At 50.2% G+C, this 18,555-nt stretch overlaps 2 protein-coding genes across 3 annotated transcripts in view; one reads left to right on the top strand and one right to left on the bottom strand.

Moving 5' to 3' along the window:
* Positions 1-4,506: 4,506 nt before the first annotated feature.
* Positions 4,507-17,534, bottom strand: RAB19 (RAB19, member RAS oncogene family). 2 transcript variants are annotated; one of them, XM_044246711.1, is made up of 4 exons: positions 17,340-17,534; positions 14,747-14,969; positions 12,516-12,699; positions 4,507-4,971 (listed from the first exon to the last, which is right to left on the bottom strand). In XM_044246711.1, the coding sequence occupies exons 2-4, from the start codon at positions 14,945-14,947 to the stop codon at positions 4,703-4,705; spliced, it is 654 nt and encodes a 217-aa protein (XP_044102646.1). In that variant the 5' UTR covers positions 14,948-14,969; positions 17,340-17,534; the 3' UTR covers positions 4,507-4,702. The 2 variants fall into 2 exon arrangements, with proteins under 2 accessions (XP_044102646.1, XP_044102645.1); XM_044246710.1 differs by lacking the exon at positions 17,340-17,534 and having other exon boundaries at positions 14,747-15,129.
* The window catches only part of SLC37A3 (solute carrier family 37 member 3), a 56,150-nt gene continuing 54,928 nt past the window's right edge, over positions 17,334-18,555 (top strand). The window contains exon 1 of the mRNA XM_044246709.1: positions 17,334-17,351. The gene's annotated coding sequence lies outside the window, so the exon portion shown is untranslated. The remainder of the gene's footprint in view (positions 17,352-18,555) is intronic.

Below are 18,555 nucleotides of genomic sequence, written 5' to 3'. Positions count from 1 at the left end.
CTTGGCGTCTGGTGGCCCTTCAAGTATCATGCTGGGTTCAAGTGGCACATGCTGGGTTCCTGAGCTGATAACGAGTCTGCCTTCTCAGGTCATGGTCCCAGGGTCCAGAGATCAAGCCTTGTATAGGGCTCCCTACTCAATGGGAGTCTGCTGGAGTCTGTTGCGCTCTCTGCCTTTGCCTATCTTCCCTTCCTCTCACCTGCTGGTACTCTGCGTCCCTCCCTCCCTCTCCCAAGTAATGAAATAAACAATGGTTTTGTGTTTTTACTGATCTTAACAAATTTTACTTTGGTAATTGGAATTTTGCTTCTAAATTAGATGAGAAGGTTTCAGATAGCTGTTTGCAAGCATTTCTGAGAATTGACAGAGTGTGTGGGTAATTTTATTCCCAGTAAATGAAAACACTAGTTGGATATAGTCATCACTTTTTTGTTGTTTTAGGGTCTGTTAATTCTAGGGATGTCCTTTTACACCATGTAAGAGTACGTTAATTTCAGGGGCATCTGGCTGGCTCAGTTGGTGGAGTGTGTGACTCTTGGTCTCGGGGTCCTGTTTGAGCCCTGAATTGGGCTCCTCACTGGGTACAGAACCTACAATCAATACCTTTAAAAAAAAAATAAAATAAGGGACGCCTGGGTGGCTCAGTGGGTTAAGCCGCTGCCTTTGGCTCAGGTCATGATCTCGGGGTCCTGGAATCGAGTCCCGCATCGGGCTCTCTGCTCAGCGGGGATCCTGCTTCTTCTCGCTCTCTCTGCCTGCCTCTCTGCCTACTTGTGATCTCTGTCTGTCAAATAAATAAATAAAATGTAGAATTAAGTAATAATGCTAAGTAAATGCAACTTATGTGCAGCAGGATTATCACCCACTACTTGTCCTCCTTACTAATACTTGACCTCCAATTCCTAGTGCCTCCAGTCTTGGGCAATTGTTTTTGGGTATAGATGAAGCAATGTGTTTAAGAATGAACACAGAAGAAACTATGTTGTCAAAACCACCTTAACATCTATCAGGATTCTGATGGCCCCGTAGGCCAACTAAGTGAATTTTGGGAACGTCTGCATGTTTGCTCAAAAATTGATCACAGGCTCTTGAGAAGACAGACACTGGTGGTGGTTTTTTTTTTTTTATCTAACATCACAAGTAGGCAGAGAGTCAGGCAGAGAGAGAAGGGGAAGCAGGCTTCCTGCTGAGCAGAGAGAGCCCGATGCAGGGCTCGATCCCAGGACCCTGAGATCATGACCTGAGCTAAAGGTAGAGGCTTAACCACACTGAGCCACTCAGGTGCCCCAACACTGGTATTTTTGAAAATGGAAAGGTGAAGCAGGCACTACTACTGCCTTCGATGTGAATCCCCAGAAAGAACCTCTTCATTCCCTGGAGGTTTGTAAGCGACCTGCAGGGACCACTGATAAGGTGCTTCCCTCTCCATCCTCCCCATCTAACCCTTGTGCTAGGGTAGAACTCTGCCCTTGGGTCTACTTGGCGTTGGGTCCCCCAGATAGCCTTGCATATGAGCTAAGTGGACTTTCCACATCCTCCCTATGCAAGAGGAAGTGGACTCTGGCTGGGCCAGGCGTCACTCAGGCCCGGCTCCTCCGTAATCGCCCTGTGTAACCCACCCCATCGGCCACTTGGCCCCTGGCCTCTCCCACACTGCCTCCTCCCTCCCTCCAGCTGCTTCTAGAGAGAGCTGCATGACTTCGAAGGATTTTGAAAAGTATGTATGAGAGTGTAGTTTAGGATTATTTCTCTGTATTTGTGTATTAACGATGAGGGGTTAATAGGACGGAACCCTAGTCTGATACTGGTCATTATCTGCTGGGGAAGTAGGGCCTTGCTGCCGAGAGTGGGCCCTGGAACCAGATGGTTTAGAATCCTGGTTCTGCCACTTAGAGCTGTGTGACCTTAATCCCTCAGTATTTTCTATCATCATTTAAAAATAGGAATTACGAATAGTACCCACTTCAACAGATGGTAGCCAGAATTTACTGAGTTAGCATGAAGTGTTTGGTATGGCACTGGGCACACAGTAATTGCTCTATGTGTTTGCCATTATTAATACCGTTGTAGTCCTATTCCCATGACTACGAATGGTCCTTTCCAGTAACAGAAAGGGAAAGAGATTCAGGACTTGTCTCTGAATAATGAAATATTAACTGAAAGATTGCCTCACACATGGAAACGTACTTGACATTGGCAGACAAAATATTGAGGCCTTTGCCATCTTCCTATCCTTCCAAAGTGTCCCTTCTAGAATTTAGTTTCACATAACTCGTTACCAAGTACACAATTTGGGGGATGTGAAAAAAATAGCCAGAATTCAGCAACACACAGCCTTCCTGGGTGCCAGGCCCTCTAAAGGGGAACCTGCCGAGCTGGCTTCACAGGGTTACGAGGCTGCCCTGAACCCCAGGAGTTGTGCCCCTGCACTCAGTGACCCCACCATTCCACGCTGGATACCCTTTCATGTCCCTTTCCAGGGTACTTGAGGGTTTCTGTGGAAGTCCTGTAATTTCGGCAGAAACCCGGGTTGGGGAGTTACAGTGTGCTGGTGTTCAGGGGGCTGTGTCCTCACACGTGTACCCTGCTGGGAGGAATCGTGTTTAATTCCAGCTGATCCCCAGAGGGCGTAACCCGGGAAGCCGGTGATGAGGTCTTGAGAGCATTGGGATTGATGTGCATGGAAACCGTTACTCTGCGATCGTTCTCCTCCCCTTCTCCGCTCCGTCTCTCCCTCGACCGACTCCGTTTTCCTTACTTCCGTAACAACTATCTGCTGCTTGCCTCCTCGGAATATCCTGCAGAGGCTCCGTACGGATACATTCCTGACCTGCCCGTGAGAGGCTGCTGTGCCTCACCCTTCCTCTAGAACAATAACAGGAAGATGAAAGCGGTCGATCTCCGATGCATGTGCTCTCTCTGGCCTGGAGCTACATTTCCCTCATGCTTCCTAAAGGTGAGTTCCAACAAATATGGAGTGAAATAGAGTGAAACGAATTAAAACGTGATTAACTGGGGCACCTGGGTGGCTCTGTTGGTTGGGCGACTGCCTTTGGCTCAGGTCGTGATCCCGGAGTCCTGGGATCGGGTCCCACATTGGGCTCCCAGCTCCATGGGGAGTCTGCTTCTCCCTCTGACCACCACCTCGCTCATGTTCTCTCTCTGTCTGTCTCTCCAACAATTAAGTAAAATCTTAAGGAAAAAACAAAGTGTGATCAATACTATATGATCTTCCTCCTAACCGTGCTCCCCTCCCCATCTCTACACAGGAACAATTTGAACATTTCAGTGTGGGGAAGACTTGGCCGGCAAGCTTGGGTGAATGTGGATTTCTGAAAAGATCCTGATTCTGTCCAATCACGGAGCTTAAGAATTGGCACTGAGCATGGCCTGGCCAGTCTCACACGTCCGGTTGGTGAGCTACACTTGGAGGAGCATTGCTTCGTTGTATTGCCTGATAACATACATAGTGTGAACCACATACGTGATTTAAGTTTTTCTAGTAGCCACCTTTTAAAAAGTGGGAAAAAAGTGAAAGGTTACTATGTTCATGTAACCTAGGATACGTAAAATACCATCTCAACATACAATCAATATAAAATGATTGTCAGATACTTTACTCTTCTTGTGTATGTGCACTAAGTGTTCAAATTCTGGTGTGTATTTTACAATTAGCTCAGCTCAAATTCGAACAAACCACATTTCAAGTACTCAGGAGCTGCCCATGGTTTGTGCTGGTCCCAGAGTCTGGGTGGTGCTCCGGGGTGCGTCCCCACCCCATGGATATTTCCTGGTTCATGGCCACGGTTGCCGCTGCTCCAGCCCTGTGGTTCTTAACTACGATTATAAGATGGGCCCCAGCAGCAACCACCAGGGAACTTTGAAAAACAATGTTGTTTATTCACAGGTTCTATACATAGCCCGCAAGGAGGGGGGCACTCAGCGAGGCCAGTATTGGCTTGACATTCATCTAGGACTCAACTGAATTTCAATTCAGAAGTGAGTTTTCATCTAACAGGTACTGTAGAAGGAAATTGTCTGCATCTCCCACATTCTAGGAGGGTGGGCACATCAGCCCCACTAGGGTAGAGTGAGATCAGTTCGGTCTCCATCTCATGGCTCCTGACCCTTTGGCTAGACAGTATTGATGGTCTTGATGTCAAGGCTTTGCTCCTCAAACTAAAGACCTGAGGTGTGAACTTCAGGAAGCAAAAGTTGAACAGCATTCTGATTTTTCACTTCAGGCTCCCCCTACACACACCCTCCCTTGCACCCCAGCTATTTAAAACTGCTCTGGAATGTTCTAAACATCTCTCTGTTTGAGGATATCTCCCCTCTTGATATCCCTCCTTTATTCTTTCTTCACTACCTTCAAGCAAGAAGCAGAATTCAGTAGGAAATGGTTGGAAGGGTTGGGGAGACAAAATGGAAGTATAAGGAAGAGCAGACCTTGTCTTCCTACCCACCCTTGCCTTCAAGTCCAAAGCAGAGCCAAGAGAAACAGTGGTGTGGCTTTGCTCAGAGGCAGCAGGTCTGGCCTGGGGTGTGAACCCAGGCACAGTGGTCCCCATCTGGGTGGGAAGGGTTAAGGACCAGCGGCAAGTCTGCTTTGGTTTGAGATGCTGCATGGCCGACGACGGTATCCGGCTCCTTTCCCCGTCCAACGCGGCGTCTCCTGGCTGCGGCTGGCCTCGTGCACATTTCAGCACGAGCAGTGGGTCTTTTCCCTCGGATCCTGGGCCACAAGGATTGGCCTAGAATCCAGGGCCAGGCTGTTCACAGGGCTCTCCCCAAATAAGTGCAGGCTGTTGCGGGCGATCAGCTCCCTGGCCATCAGCATGAAGACCTCGTCTATGTTCTTAGACTCCTTGGCAGATGTTTCTAAAACAGCAAGAAGGCCGTACTTCTCAGCCAGGGTGCAGGCATCCTCAAACAGGACATGCCGGTTCTCCCACAGGTCACATTTGTTCCCTGGGAGCAAGAGAGAAGCAGATGTGCCATGGGTGAACTGAATCTGAGTTGTTCTTTTTTTTAATGAACCTTTAATAGAAACATTTTAGTTCAGTGATAGGCATGCATGATTCATCCCTGAACAGCCATTGTGGGCAGATTTACTGAAGATGAAACCCCTGATGATGAAAACAGAGCCATTGTCTTAATTCACTGTCAAATGAGATCTTGAGGAGCTTGGAGAAATGGGCCGGAGGGGTGTGTTTTATCGGGAGGGACCCGTGGAGCCCCTCTGTTCTAGGGAGCGACAGTCATTTCTTCTAAGTCTAACAAGGTAAAAACAGTGCCAGAGTGGGTGTCTCGGGCTTCTTGCTGCTTCCTTCAAATCTTGTTTCTCTTTCTGCTCTCTTTCCCAAACCACAAATGGTTGCATATGTGGGATAGGGCCTGGGCTAGCAGAGGGGATTGTGATTAGGATTTGCTGGATTGAAGGTGTGGGATGAACACAGGATTTAGCTGTGACTTAAATACAGTCGGATGCAGACTTCTAGTGTGCAGTTCGTGAATGCTGACAAACGGACGTGCTCTGTAACCATCATTCCTCTCAGGGTACAGAACATTCCCTATCACCCCAGAACGTTCAGTGACGGATTTTGTGAACATAGTCCTAGAAGGAAGAGTGACCCATCTCTTTACTTCTCCACTTACCCCACATACCTCCAGTCATTGGACTTGGATTTCTCTGAGGCAGGAAGCCAGAGGTAAAATTGTTTTCCCCAGGATTTGTTCTACCAGACCTCAGGATTTATTACAAATCTATGGTAACCGAGATGGGCCAGACTGGTGTTCCTCAATTGGTGTTTTTTCCTTTAAAGGAGCTTTCTTAGACCCTTTTTCCCATAATTAACTGTCCCCACCAAGAAAACCTTTAAGTTTTTTCATTTTGAAACAATTAACAGGGGGCACCTGGGTGGCTCAGCCATTAAGTGTCTGCCTTGAGCTCAGGTCATGATCCAGGGTCCTGGCGTCAAGCCCTGCATCAGGTTCCCTGCTCAGCGAGGAGCCTGCTTCTCCCTCTCCAGCTCCCCGTGCTTGTGTTCCCTTTCTCACTATCTCTCTCTGAATAAATAAAAATCTTCAAAAAAAAAGAACAGTTAAAGACTCACAGGCTGTTGAAGGAGGACCTTCAGGTCAGGGAGGTGTCTAACATACCGTGAACAGTAAGCAGAGGTGTGCACTGGATCACTGGGGAAAGATTGATGGACTGATAGATACTGAAATTAAAAATGTCTGTTGAGGGGATGCCTGGGTGGCTGAGTTGGTTAAGCGGCCAACTCTTTTTTTTTTTTTTTTTTTAAGATTTTATTTATTTATTTGACAGGGATTATAAGTAGGCAGAGAGGCAGGCAGAGAGAGGAGGAAGCCATGGGGCTCCATCCCAGGATCCCAGGATCATGACCTGAGCCGAAGGCAGAGACTTTAACCCACTGAGCCACCCAGGCGCCAACTCTTGATCTCAGCTCAGGGTGTGGGTCAAGCCCTATGTTGGGCTCCATGGTCCGCGTGGAGTCTGCTTGTCCCTCTGCTGCTCCTCCACTCACGTGTTCTCTCAAATAAATAAATCTTTTTTTTTTTTTTTTAAGATTTTATGTATTTATTTGACAGAAATCACAAGTAGGCAGAGAGAGAGGGGGAAACAGGCTCCCTGTGGAGCAGAGAGCCTGATGGGGGGCTCAATCCCAGGACCCTGACCTGAGTTGAAGGCAGAGGCTTTAACTCACTGAGCCACCCAGGCGCCCCCTAAATAAAATAATTTAAAAGAATACCTATTCAGGGGCGCATGGCTGGCTCAGTTGGTAGAGCGTGGAACTCAGATCTCAGGATCATAAATCTGAGCTGCCTGGTGGGTGTAGAGATTACTTAATTGTTTTGTTTTGTTTTGTTTTTTGAAGTAGGCTGAAGTAGGACCCACTAATGCAGACCTGGGCTGTGGGCTGCAGGACTCCATCCCTCTGTCAGGCAGCGTCGGCTCAGGGCTGAGGGAACCTCTCCTACAAGTGTTTAGTCTGAGACCCCACCTACCTACGGGGCTGGACTGAACACTTGAAAATACTACTTTATGTGGAAGAAAGGTCTTTGCAGATGTTATTAAGAATCTGGAGATTGGGGTCACCTGGGTGGCTCAGTGGGTTAAGCCTCTGCCTTCAGCTCGGGTCATGATCTCGGGATGCTGGGATCAAGCCCCACATCGGGCTCTCGGCTCAGCAGGGAGCCTACTTCCCTCCTTTCTCTGCCTGCCTCTCTGCCTACTATTTGATCTCTGTCAAATAAATAAATAAATAAAATCTTTAAAAAAAAACACAAAACATGTGAAGATGGGGAGAGGGTCCTGGATTAGCTGTCTGGGCCCCAATACAGCCCCACGTAACCTGCTGCGTGGGCTGGGGGAGGACTTCACACGCGCAGGAGGAGAGGTGGAGAGGGACGTACACACTGGGTGTTGGTGGCCGCAGCAGAGATCCGTGGCAGCCGCCAGAAGCTGAAGGAGGCAAAGAACAGATTATTCCCGGGAGCCCCCGGAGCAGTGTGGCCCTGCGGATGCCTTGGTTTTGGCCCAGTGACACTGGGTTTAGATTTCTGGCCTCCGGACTTGAGAGAGAACACCTTCCCACGATTTTAAGCTGCTCGGTTTATGGTTCTGGGTCCCAGCAGCCACTGGAAACTGACTCGGGTACGAATCTTCAGCACAGCTGCGCGCGCATCTCCAGCCCACGAGGCTGAAGCTCCGCCCACAGCGCTGCCTCTGGAAGGCAGGTGGGGGAAGGGATGCCAGAGGAGTGGGCGTCCCCGAGCTGGAAGTGGGTCTGCTCCTTGCATCCCTGCCTCGGAGCTGTGGGTGCTGGGCTCAGGTGCATTGGTTCTGCTTTTTAGGACCTGCTCCCCGCCAACCTGCCCCTTCGCCACGGCAGGTCAGCAGCCCCGTCTGTCCAGTGCCCGGCCTCTCCGCCGCTGGGGGCGGCCCACATCAAGAGGAGCTGGGACACCTGGACATGGAAAGAAACCGTGTGTTCGTCTGAGCCCTTGCTTGCTAAGGGCTGTGTGGGGGGCACCCAGAGAGATTCCTGCCCTGAAGGAAGGAGTTCTCTTCTTGTCAGGGAGGCCAGAGACAGTTGAGTCAATCAACTACAAGAACTTTCTGATCCGACACAAGCCACGAAGAAATCCAGGCGGAGGACCTGGTGAACGGTAACCGTTGTTCATAGCACAGGTGTATAATCCCTTGTCCACATTTCCCAGATCCCAAAACCTGGGAAACCCCTAAGTGTGTTTGGTCATCCCTCCGATGGTAAAATCTGCCCCAGATTGGCATTTTAAGTTTTTATTCAACCTGCTTTGTATGACTAGGTTGCACATTCCACTGCTCTGAATAAATAAGGATGCATTTGACTTCGGGGTGTTGGGCCAGACCTACTGAGGGTATCACATAACACAGAATGCAGTCTTCTGAGATCTGACAGATCTGAAGGCTGAAATCTTAGGCATGAAGAGTTCTTTTCTGAGAGACTGTGGACCTGGAAATAGAAGAGCAGTGGAAGTGGGACGTTTGCCTGAAATCCTAAGGGGACAAAGCAGGTGCTGAGGGAAGTCCGAGAGCATCCTGTATAACCTGTAAAGGAAGTTGGCTTCTGAGTCTTCCCTCTGATGGGGGGTACCAAGAGCCGGGAGGTCACAAACAGCAGACGGGATGAGGAGAAGGTAAGAGCCAGCCTTCTCCAGGGGGAAAGCGGGGGGTCCCAAGGATTTTAAACACAGGGACACTACCGAGGGGCAGGTCTTCCAGTAAATGGCTGGAGAGGAGGAGGAGTACAAATCGGTGCACAACCGTCTCTGACCTTTGTAAGAACGTCTCCGAGAGGCTGCAGTAAACTTGTGAAAGGGAGACACCTGTGCGAAGAGAAATGTGGAAACAGGAAGGAAGACTGTGGGGGCGAGGACACTTCTGTGAGGGAACAGCAAGTTGACTTTTCTAGATCAAGGCACAGAGGCCACAGAGACCAAAACAGGAAGAGCCGTTGTGTCAGCCCTGGGAACTGGACACGTCATAAGCTGACACATCCGGGCCATCTTTGGGGACGTTCCTAGAGCTGACTGTAAATGGAGGCAGAGATGATTGTGAGGAATGACAGACTGGGGAGTAAGTACCACGACAGCTGTGGGATTCCTGGAAATCCTGCAACGTCTGAGCATTTTTAAAAAGATTTTGAGACAGTAAGAGAAAGAGTGAGCAAGCACGAGAGGGAGGTGGGGGCAGAGGGAGAGGGAGGAGCAACTCTCCGCTGAGCGGGGAGCTGGGTGTGGGGCTCGATCCCAGGACCCTGAGATCAAGACGTGAGCTGAAGGCAGAGGCTTAACCCACTGAGCAACCCAGGCCCCCCATCTTAGCATCTCCTCTGCCCCATCTGTGTCTGCAGCAGAGAAATTAGTTGAGGGTGCTCTGGGGAGAGCCTGCAAAGGAGGCCCAGCATGGTGGAGAAAGGGAGCTGTCTTCCAAAGACCGCTCAGAAGGGAAGGGGCCCTGGGGCATGCAGCTTTGCCTTGCCTAACTTCCAGGCCCCGAGGAAGAACTGCTTCATTGTGGGAAGTACAAGCTTTTAGTGGAAAAGAGATTCAGTCCATCTTCCTGGGGCAACTTCAAGTGTGATTAGAATGGCTTCATTGGGGGCGCCTGGGTGGCTCAGTAGGTTAAAGCCTCTGCCTTCAGCTCAGGTCATGATCCCAAGGTCTTGGGATTGAGCCCTGCATTGGGCTCTCTGTTTGGCAGGGAGCCTGCTTCCTCCTCTCTCTTCTGCCTGCCTCTCTGTCTACTTGTGATCTCAAATAAATAAAATCTTTTAAAAAAAAAAAAAAGGAACATCTTCATTCCCTTTAGTGAGATGCATATTTTCCACCCTTGAGTGTCCCTTCTCGGGGAGCTACCACCTCTGGTGGGGTTTCTTTCAGCCCCTGAGGTCATGGGTGGCCTTCCCCATTGGCTCTGCTCTCCAGCCACGGGGCCTCGTAGCCTCTCTGTCTGGCACAGCAGACCCGCCTCTTTGCTCTGGAAATGCACACCCTTACTGAGGTGTCAGCACTGTGCAAATGCTCCCCGTATATCCAACCCAACAGTGCACCTGAAGCAGGCATCAGTTTCATAGATGAGGAAATAGAAATTAGAGTAATGAGCCCAAGTTCAGAGGGGAAGGGCAAAGGGGGGGATTGAACCCCAGTCGGTCTGATTCTGAAATCCAGATAAATGCAGCGACTCAGAGGGCTCAGAATTGTAGCCGGAGTCGGGTAAGCAGTTAAAGGAGTCCCCTGTCACCAGCAGCTCCCTAGCACCAGCCCTGGTCCCCAGGTGGGGCCCCACCGGGAGCTGCAGTCCTGAAGGATGCGGGACACCTGCGCGAGCATCCTCCTCCGCGCTCTCCAGAAGTGGTTGGGGAAGAAATATATGGCTATTTTGGGGTCAGTGCTTACTCCTCAAACTCTGGACTCTGCTTATAGAAGCATTTATATCAAAAGTCAAAAATTTAAAAAGTTTCTGGTCCTAAAGGGGGCCTTCGGGTGAGAAGCTACAGGAGAGAGAGGGATCTCGATCCTCCCAAAGAGACAAGGTGCCTTCTGCCGGGAGGCCTCACTGGTCTCTCCTGCTTGGTTTCTGCGGTGTGAATAGGAGGGTACAGGAAGGGAGGGGCACCCACTTTGGCAGCAGACTGTGGAATCTGGGGCTTTTGATCTGAGGTAGCAGGAAGGAGGGAGCGTGCTCTAGGCTCTGGAATGACTCTGTTTCTCAAGTTAGGAGGAGTGGTGTGAGCTTCAAAGCAGCATTCCCTTCAAGTCTGCATATGACAGGCCAAGCTACGAATCAAAACACCCTTTCTGCAATCCTGGCAGTAATCAGGACTGGGCCCGATGTGCTCAGAACACGTGCCAGTGACCTCCCACCCGTGCCCAGACTTGGCATCCTGTGACCGCCGGCGCCCGGCTCTTAGTCTCAGGTAGGCACCTCGCCCAGACTCGCCCATCCTCGGGGTGGCCAGCAGCCTGGGTCATCCTTTGCCATGAGAAGAAGGAAGGAACGGGACAGTGGGATTTCCTCGTGAGTGAGTAGAGAATGAGGGGGCTTGTGGCAGGAGCAGGTGGGGGGTGATGCTTTGAGAGACTCCACGAGGAAGGTATGAAAAGCATCTCTGAGGGGGAGGAAACAGGTGCACAATACAGAACAAGGAGGCTGGTTCCCAGAGCCCAGCCCCGAGAGGGGGATGCACAGATCCTGCGTGTCGGGGCGGGGGAGGGGACGGCAGGGTGGGCTGGAGGTGGGAGAAGGCGGCGGGCTCGACTGGGTCTCCTGCTCTGGCCGGGGCTCGATGCTGGCTTTTCCTAGGGCCCAGGAAGTTGCGCCCTCACCATAAGCCCTGAATTATTTGGAACATAGATGAGACAGTTCCTCAAACAAACTTCCTAGAACACCACCTACAGTTTATATTAAACACTTACTTGGTGCCAGGCATTGCTGAGCAATGTATATACAGTATCTCATTAAATTTTTACCACAACCCGCTGAGTATTAGTCACATTTTACAGACCAGGAACTGAGGCTCAGAGACTGGCCACAGAGCTAGGACCTGCTGGTCAGAGGATGAATCAGCCATTAAACCATGGTGTGTTTAGCTCCTCCTCCATCTCACAGCTGTCTAGACTCGGTGCTGTGCAAACTTCCATTTGCCTACAAATCTCCTTAGGATCCTCTTAAAATGAAGATTCTGATTCAGGAGGTCTGGGGTATGGCCTGAGATCACCGCATTTTTTACAAACTGCCGCTGATCACTGCTGGTCCACAGACCACACTTTGAGTAGGTAGCAGGGGCCCAAACCGTCTTGCTAAAATGAAGCAGCCACTGGTTAGCAGTTGGGTTCATAGGAGGAAGGAAAAGGCAGCTCCGTTCGCAAAACGGAAACTACAGAGAAGGGATGGAAAGGTTACCGCCTTCTGAATATACGGACTGCTTTCGTGAAGCCGACCGTTTCCTTTGCACAGTTCAAGTTGCTGTCCATTTTGAGGGGGGTTGGTCATCAAAATTTGCTTAGGATCCTAGCAGGTGTGAGGAGTCATTCATGGGTACAGTCCCATGCCTCCGGACAGCCCCCTTGGGGATTTGGAGTCATCTGTTACCGTGAACCTCTGCCTACAGGGTATTTCCTGTGTGGTCTACAGGCATTTGCATCAAATCAGTTGGGGTGTGATGCCTTCATCGAGAAGCCTGGGCCCCATCCCGGGCCTCCGGGACCAGACATTCTAGGGCAGGCCCTTAGGTGGGAATCTGTATTAACAAGTTTACACCCCACCCTCCACATTCTCAAGTGAATCTGATGGGAGTTTGGGGACCAACCACTTTCCGAGGCCTGTCCACCACTAGCACTTTCGTAGGATTCCACGTTCCCTTGTCATTAGAAACCACCCAGAAAGCTGAGCATCTGCAGAGGGGGCCAGGAAAGGAAATCGAAATGCTTGGAAAATGCCATACCAATCAGCATAATGACCAAGTTCGCCGCTCCGTATTTTTCTATCTCGTGGATCCAGTGAGGCACAGACTCGAAGGTGGACTGGCGGGTGAGGTCGTAGGCGATGATGGCGGCGTGGGCGCTACGGTAGTAGCTCCGAGTGATGGTCCGGAAACGCTCCTGGCCTGCTGTGTCCCACACCTGCATCTGGAAGGGGCAGGAGGAGGGGGTCCACATCAGGAGTTCCTGGGTCTGACGGCAGCTTGCTCACCTGAGTTGTCTACGAAAGGCAGCCTCCTGAGTCTCACTTGGAGACAGATACTCAGTAGGTCAGGAGTGGGGCGCAGGGATCCGTGTTTCCCTTTGCTTCTCAGGGTGATCTGGGATGTGCTTTCAGGTTTGGGACCCACCACCCAAGGGACAGTTCAGTCGGAGAGGTGGAGTCAATGTCTCGGGTCTGGTGTTGACCTTTTGCTTACCTTTTTTTATTTTTTAAGATTTTATTTATTTATTTGACAGACAGAGATCACAAGTAGGCGGAGAAGCAGGCGGAGAGAGAGAGAGGGGAAAGCAGGCTCCCTGCCGAGCAGAGATCCCGATGTGGGGCTCCATCCCAGGACCCTGAGATCAGGACCTGAGCCAAAGGCAGAGGCTTAACCCACTGAGTCACCCAGGCGCCCCAAGATTTTGTTTACCTTTTGAACCTGCTCGTTGATCCCACCCAAGATGAGAGCACTGGCTGACCCGTTCTGATTTTAAAGGACCGCTCAGTTGTGTCTGCTTAGGAGTGTCCTCAGAATACCTTCTCAACAACCATCCCACGCGGGGACACCCACCAGCACAGCACAGCCTCCCACCATGTCCAAAGGTACCTGTTTGTTCACTCTCTCACACTATTGGACTCATTAATTAATGAATTATTTCATTAAGTCAGCTTGGCACCCAATGTGGGGCATGTACTCGTGACCCTGAGATCAAGACTCGCACGCTCTACTGACTGAGCCAGTCAGGCGCCTCCGTAAAATGAATTTTTTTTTTTATAAGATTTTATTTATTTATTTGTCAGAGAGAGAGGGAGAGAGAGCGAGCACAGGCAGACACAGAGGCAGGCAGAGGCAGAGGGAGAAGCAGGCTCCCTGCCGAGCAAGGAGCCCGATGTGGGACTCGATCCCAGGACGCTGGGATCATGACCTGAGCTGAAGGCAGCTGCTTAACCAACTGAGCCACCCAGGCGTCCCTTTAAGATTTTTATTTAATTTATTTGACAGAGATCACAAGTTGTCAGAGAGGCAGACACAGAGAGAGAGAGAGAGAGAGAGAGAGGGAAGCAGGCTCCCCGCTGAGCAGAGAGCCCAATGTGGGGCTCGATCCCAGGACCCTGGGATCATGACCTGAGCCGAAGGCAGAGGCTTAACCCACTGAGCCACTCAGGTGCCCCTGGGTTCTGTTCTTAAAAGCCTGATTTCCTAGGGCACCTGCATGGTCCAGTCAGTTAAGCTTCTGATTTTGGCTTGGGTCCTGATCTCAGGGTCTTGGGATCAGCCCTGCGATGGGCTCTGTGCTTAGCAGGGAGTCTGCTTGTCCCTTTCCCACTGCCCCTGCTTGTGTTTCCTTTCTCTTTCAAATAAATACTTAAAAGCCTTTAAAAATAAAAATCTTAAAAAAAAAAAAGGCTGCTGAGTTCCTAGGTGGCTCAGTAGGTTAAGCATCTGCCTTCGGCTCAGGTCATGATCTCAGGGTCCTGGGATCGAGTCTGTTCTGGGTTCCCTGCTTCATGGGAAGTCTGCTTCTCCCACTGCCCCTCTTCCCACTCGTTCTCTCAATCAGTCTCTCTCCCTCATATAAATAAATAAAATCTTAAGAAAAAAAGGCTGATTCCGCCACTCTACAATGATAAATATTTCAACAATCTTTGTTCTGGTGTTCTTATGATTTCATGTTTTATATTTAAATCTTTTATTCCTCAGGCACATGTTTTGGTGTTAAGAATTCTGGCTAAGGGATTCCTTGGTGGCTCAGTTGTTTGGGCATTTCCCTTCGGCTCAGGTCAAGATCCCGTGTCCTGGGACTGAGCCCCACATCGTCTCCTTGCTCAGTAAGGAGACTGCTTCTCCCTTGCCCCTCCCCCCACTCACGCTCGCTCGCTTGCTGTCTCTCAAATAAACAAATAAAATCCTAAAAAAAAAAAAAAAAAGAAAGAAAGAAAAAAGAACTCTAGCTAAGAGAGGAGGAGCCAACCCCATTCCTTTCTCACCTTCACTTTCTTGCCATCGATCTCAAGGGAGCGCACGGTGAAGTCCACCCCAATCGTGTTCTGCTGTGTCTCTGTGTAGACCCCAGATTTGAAATGCTGCACCACACACGTCTTGCCCACATTGGAATCCCCAATGAGGATGATCTTGAACAAATAGTCAAAATTCTCATCTGCTCCCCTGGAGGAACTAGAGAACTGCATGGCTCCTGCCTCTAGAATGCACCTAGAAGAAAAGAAGGAATCCAGCATCTCTCTAGTGAGCTAGACACTGTTCCAGACACTCGGGATATAAGACAGGACAAGAGAAAGGGAGGTTATTCATTCATTGCACTCACATTTTTTAAAAAAAGATTTATTTATTTATTTGACAGAGGGAAGCAGGCTTCCGGCTGAGCTGAGACACTGATGTGGGACTCAATCCTAGGAGCCTGAGATCATGACCTGAGCCGAAGGCAGAGGCCCAACCCACCGAACCATCCAGGCGCCTCAGCACTCACAGTCTTGTGGGAGAAGGATATTAATTCCTGGTCAGGTACAGAGGAGCTGTCCCCACACGCCCACACCTGGTTTACGTGGGTTGGCATTACTTTAAAATGAAGAGGTTTGGGGTGCCTTTGTGGCTCAATCGATTAAGTGACTGCCTTTAGCTCAGATCAAGATTGCAGAGTCTTGTGACTGGGCTCCCTGCTCAGCTGGGAATCTGCTTCTTGCTCTGCCCCTCACCTCTCTCTCTCTCTCTCTCCCCCTCAAAGAAATGAAATCTTTTATTAAAAATAAAAAAAAAAAAATGAAGAGGTTTAACTGCCATTCTCTTTCGGGCCCAGCACACAAGCGACACTATCAGAGGACAGCACTGACTGAAATCTTCCTCACTGAGGCAAGGAAGTGCCCCAGGCTCTATAAGCGCCCTGAGGGCAGCGGAAGGCAGAGGAGATGCCTACAGGAGGGTTCTAGCTGCCGTTCATCAGCTGGTGGACACGTCTTGCTGTCATCCTAGCATCCTTACGGCGGGGAGGAAAACTCCCAGCTAGGGAAGACAGACCGTTTAGGCAACCAGTAGCAAGAACCAGCAAGACGTGACAGAAGTCAGTTTGTGGAATGTGGCCTTTTTCTTTTGGTTTTCTTGACCAGGAAAGGATCTGGCTGGCTCAGTCGGTAAAGCGCGTGACTCTTGATCTCAGGGTCATGAGTTCAAACCCCACATTGGATAGAGAAATAACTTAAAAATAAATAAACTTTAGGGGCGCCTGGGTGGCTCAGTGGGTTAAGCCTCTGCCTTCGGCTCAGGTCCTGATCTCAGGGTCCTGGGATCCAGCCCCGAATCGGGCTCTCTGCAGGGAGAGCCTGCAGAGAGCCTCCTCTCTCTCTGCCTCCTCTCTGCCTACTTGTGATCTCTCTCTGTCAAATAAATAAAATCTTTAAAAGTAAATAAATAAACTTTTTAAAAAACCCTCAAAATGAAAACTATGGTTTTCAAGTGTTTATGGCGTATTTTACTATAGACTGGGAAAGAACTTCAAAGTTTCTGATGACCGTGTTGTCCAAACTAATTGGTTATGTCACAACTATTGGGAGGAGATAATTAGATCTATGGCTCGAGCCCATCTGAGATCTGCCGAATATATTTAAAGACACCCCCACTGCCCCTGATACAAACACACTCCCCAGGGGATTCCGATGACCATCCCAGTTTGGGGAGCACTGACCAGCACACTCACTCACCCGAAACTTCATTCCCCCCTCAGCATTTCTGCTTCCATATCTACCTACACTTTGGGATGTTTGATGACAGGGAACTCCCTACCTCCTGCAAAAATCTGTTTGGCATGTCCAGCTCTAGCTTACATGGGGTTGAACTCCATCTCCCTGGGGTTTCCATCTGTATCCCCTCAGGCTGTGCCAGGACTTGGCAGATTCCTGTTTCACATGACAGCCCAGCAGAAATCCGAGGTGGCACACACAGTTCCCTCAAGGCAAATACCCCAAGGCCTTTCAACTGCCCTTCATGCTGTCATGTTGGGTCTCCTCAGCCAATGTTTCAGAAAAATACATGAAAGCTTCTCCCGTTCGCTGATTAAATTTGGCATGCTTCCCGTTGCTCCTGCCTTACGACCCCTTTCTCCATTTCTTCCAGTTTTATTTTTCGGTTTTCTCTGAAGAGGACAAGTCTGCATCATCACACAAATTAAAAAGCACACAGACCCACAATCTGTAGTGAAATCTGTAGTGCGCTTTAAACGGACCAGGAGGGCTCCCAGCACCTGTCTTGGGCGCCTCTGAAACCACCTATGGAAAATGACCCGGCAGATAAAGACACAATGAAACGACTTTTTTCCTTCTGGCTTTTCAAATAAAGAAGGCCATTCCACTTCCGGTGTCATATCACTGTAACTTGAGCGGGGACCTTACTTCCCCCTTCCCCTAGCAAGTCCTCCAGGGTTTCGGGGGGCTTTGGCAAAAGCCCTCTTTACCTTAGCCGGTGCCCCCTGCAAGCACAAACGAGCAGTGCGCACCCACCCGATGCCCTCCGTCCCGCATCCTGCAGCCTCCGCCTTCCTGGCTCACCTGTCCCTTACCTGGCTCGCTCGCTCACCTCTGCCGGCAGGTAATGTTGACTTTATGCTCGTTTTCTTTCCCGGCCCTGCGCCCTGCCTTCCTCCTGCCGGGCCGGCGTGGTGGGAGGTCTGGTTCAGTCCCCAGGTGTCGGGTTTGGCGACCTGAGAAAGTGAAAGGAAAGCGCGAGTCCTCCCACCGCCCCTGAGCCGGGCGCCGAGCTGCCCTCGGGTACAAGTGCAAGGTAAGGGGCTGTGGCCAGCGCGCCCCGCGCACGCAGCTTGCCCTCCCAGCCTGCGTCTCCTCGCAAAGCCGGACGAAAAGGACTGGCCCCTTAACTATTCAGCCGCCCCGTTCCTTCCTTCTACTCACCACCTCTTTTGCAACCCTTGCCCCCGGTTTTTCCTGGGGTCCCTTGTTTGGCTGGGATGGGGGTGGGGCGGCAGGTTGAGGGGGGCAAAAGCCAAGGAGAATACAGCTCTAGGTCTTTTTTAAAAAAAATATTTTATTTAGGGCGCCTGGGTGGCTAAGTGGGTTAAGCCTCTGCCTTCAGCTCAGGTCATGGTCTCAGGGTCTTCGGATCGAGTCCCATATCCGGCTCTCTGCTCAGGGGGGAGCCTGCTTCTCCCCTCCCTCTGCCTGCCTCTCTGCCTGCTTGTGATCTCTGTGTCAAAAATAATAATAAAAATAAGAAATAAAAATATTTTATTTATTCATTTGACAGAGAGAGAGCAGGAGCAGGGGGAGTGGCGGGCAGAGGGAGAGGAAGAAGCAGGCTCCCTGCTGAGCATGGAATTGGATCCCAGGACCCCAGGATCATGGCCCCAGCAGGAGGCAGATGCTTAACCCACTGAGCCACCCAGGCGGGTGGACTTGACTCTTTGTGGACTTGACTCTTTCTGGAGAGCCATGGAGAGAAAGGAGGCGACCCAAAGAGGAGATTAAAAAAAGGGAACAAAACAAAACTCTGAACTTACATGGGAAGAAAGAGCTGAAAAACATTTGTTTTCCTTTCTCAAAAAATCTACGGCAGATGGAAAGCTAATTTCCAGGTCTGAGAAAACCTGGAGTTTATTAGTCTCCTACTGGCCGTAGAGTTTTCCTTAAGTTTTTCCTCCACAGAATCTGGAAGAGTGACTGCTTGTCATATCTTACGGACTGCATTTTCTCTGTGATGTGGAATGTGAGGTGTGGGCAGTTCAGCTATCCTGTGCAAAACGGAAACATCGGGTTGATAAAATATTTAAACTGGTATT

This window comes from Neovison vison, chromosome 4, assembly GCF_020171115.1.
Source record: "Neovison vison isolate M4711 chromosome 4, ASM_NN_V1, whole genome shotgun sequence".
Taxonomy (NCBI): domain Eukaryota; kingdom Metazoa; phylum Chordata; class Mammalia; order Carnivora; family Mustelidae; genus Neogale; species Neogale vison.
Note: the sequence above shows the minus strand (reverse complement) of the source record. Positions and strands in the feature narration are given on the sequence as shown.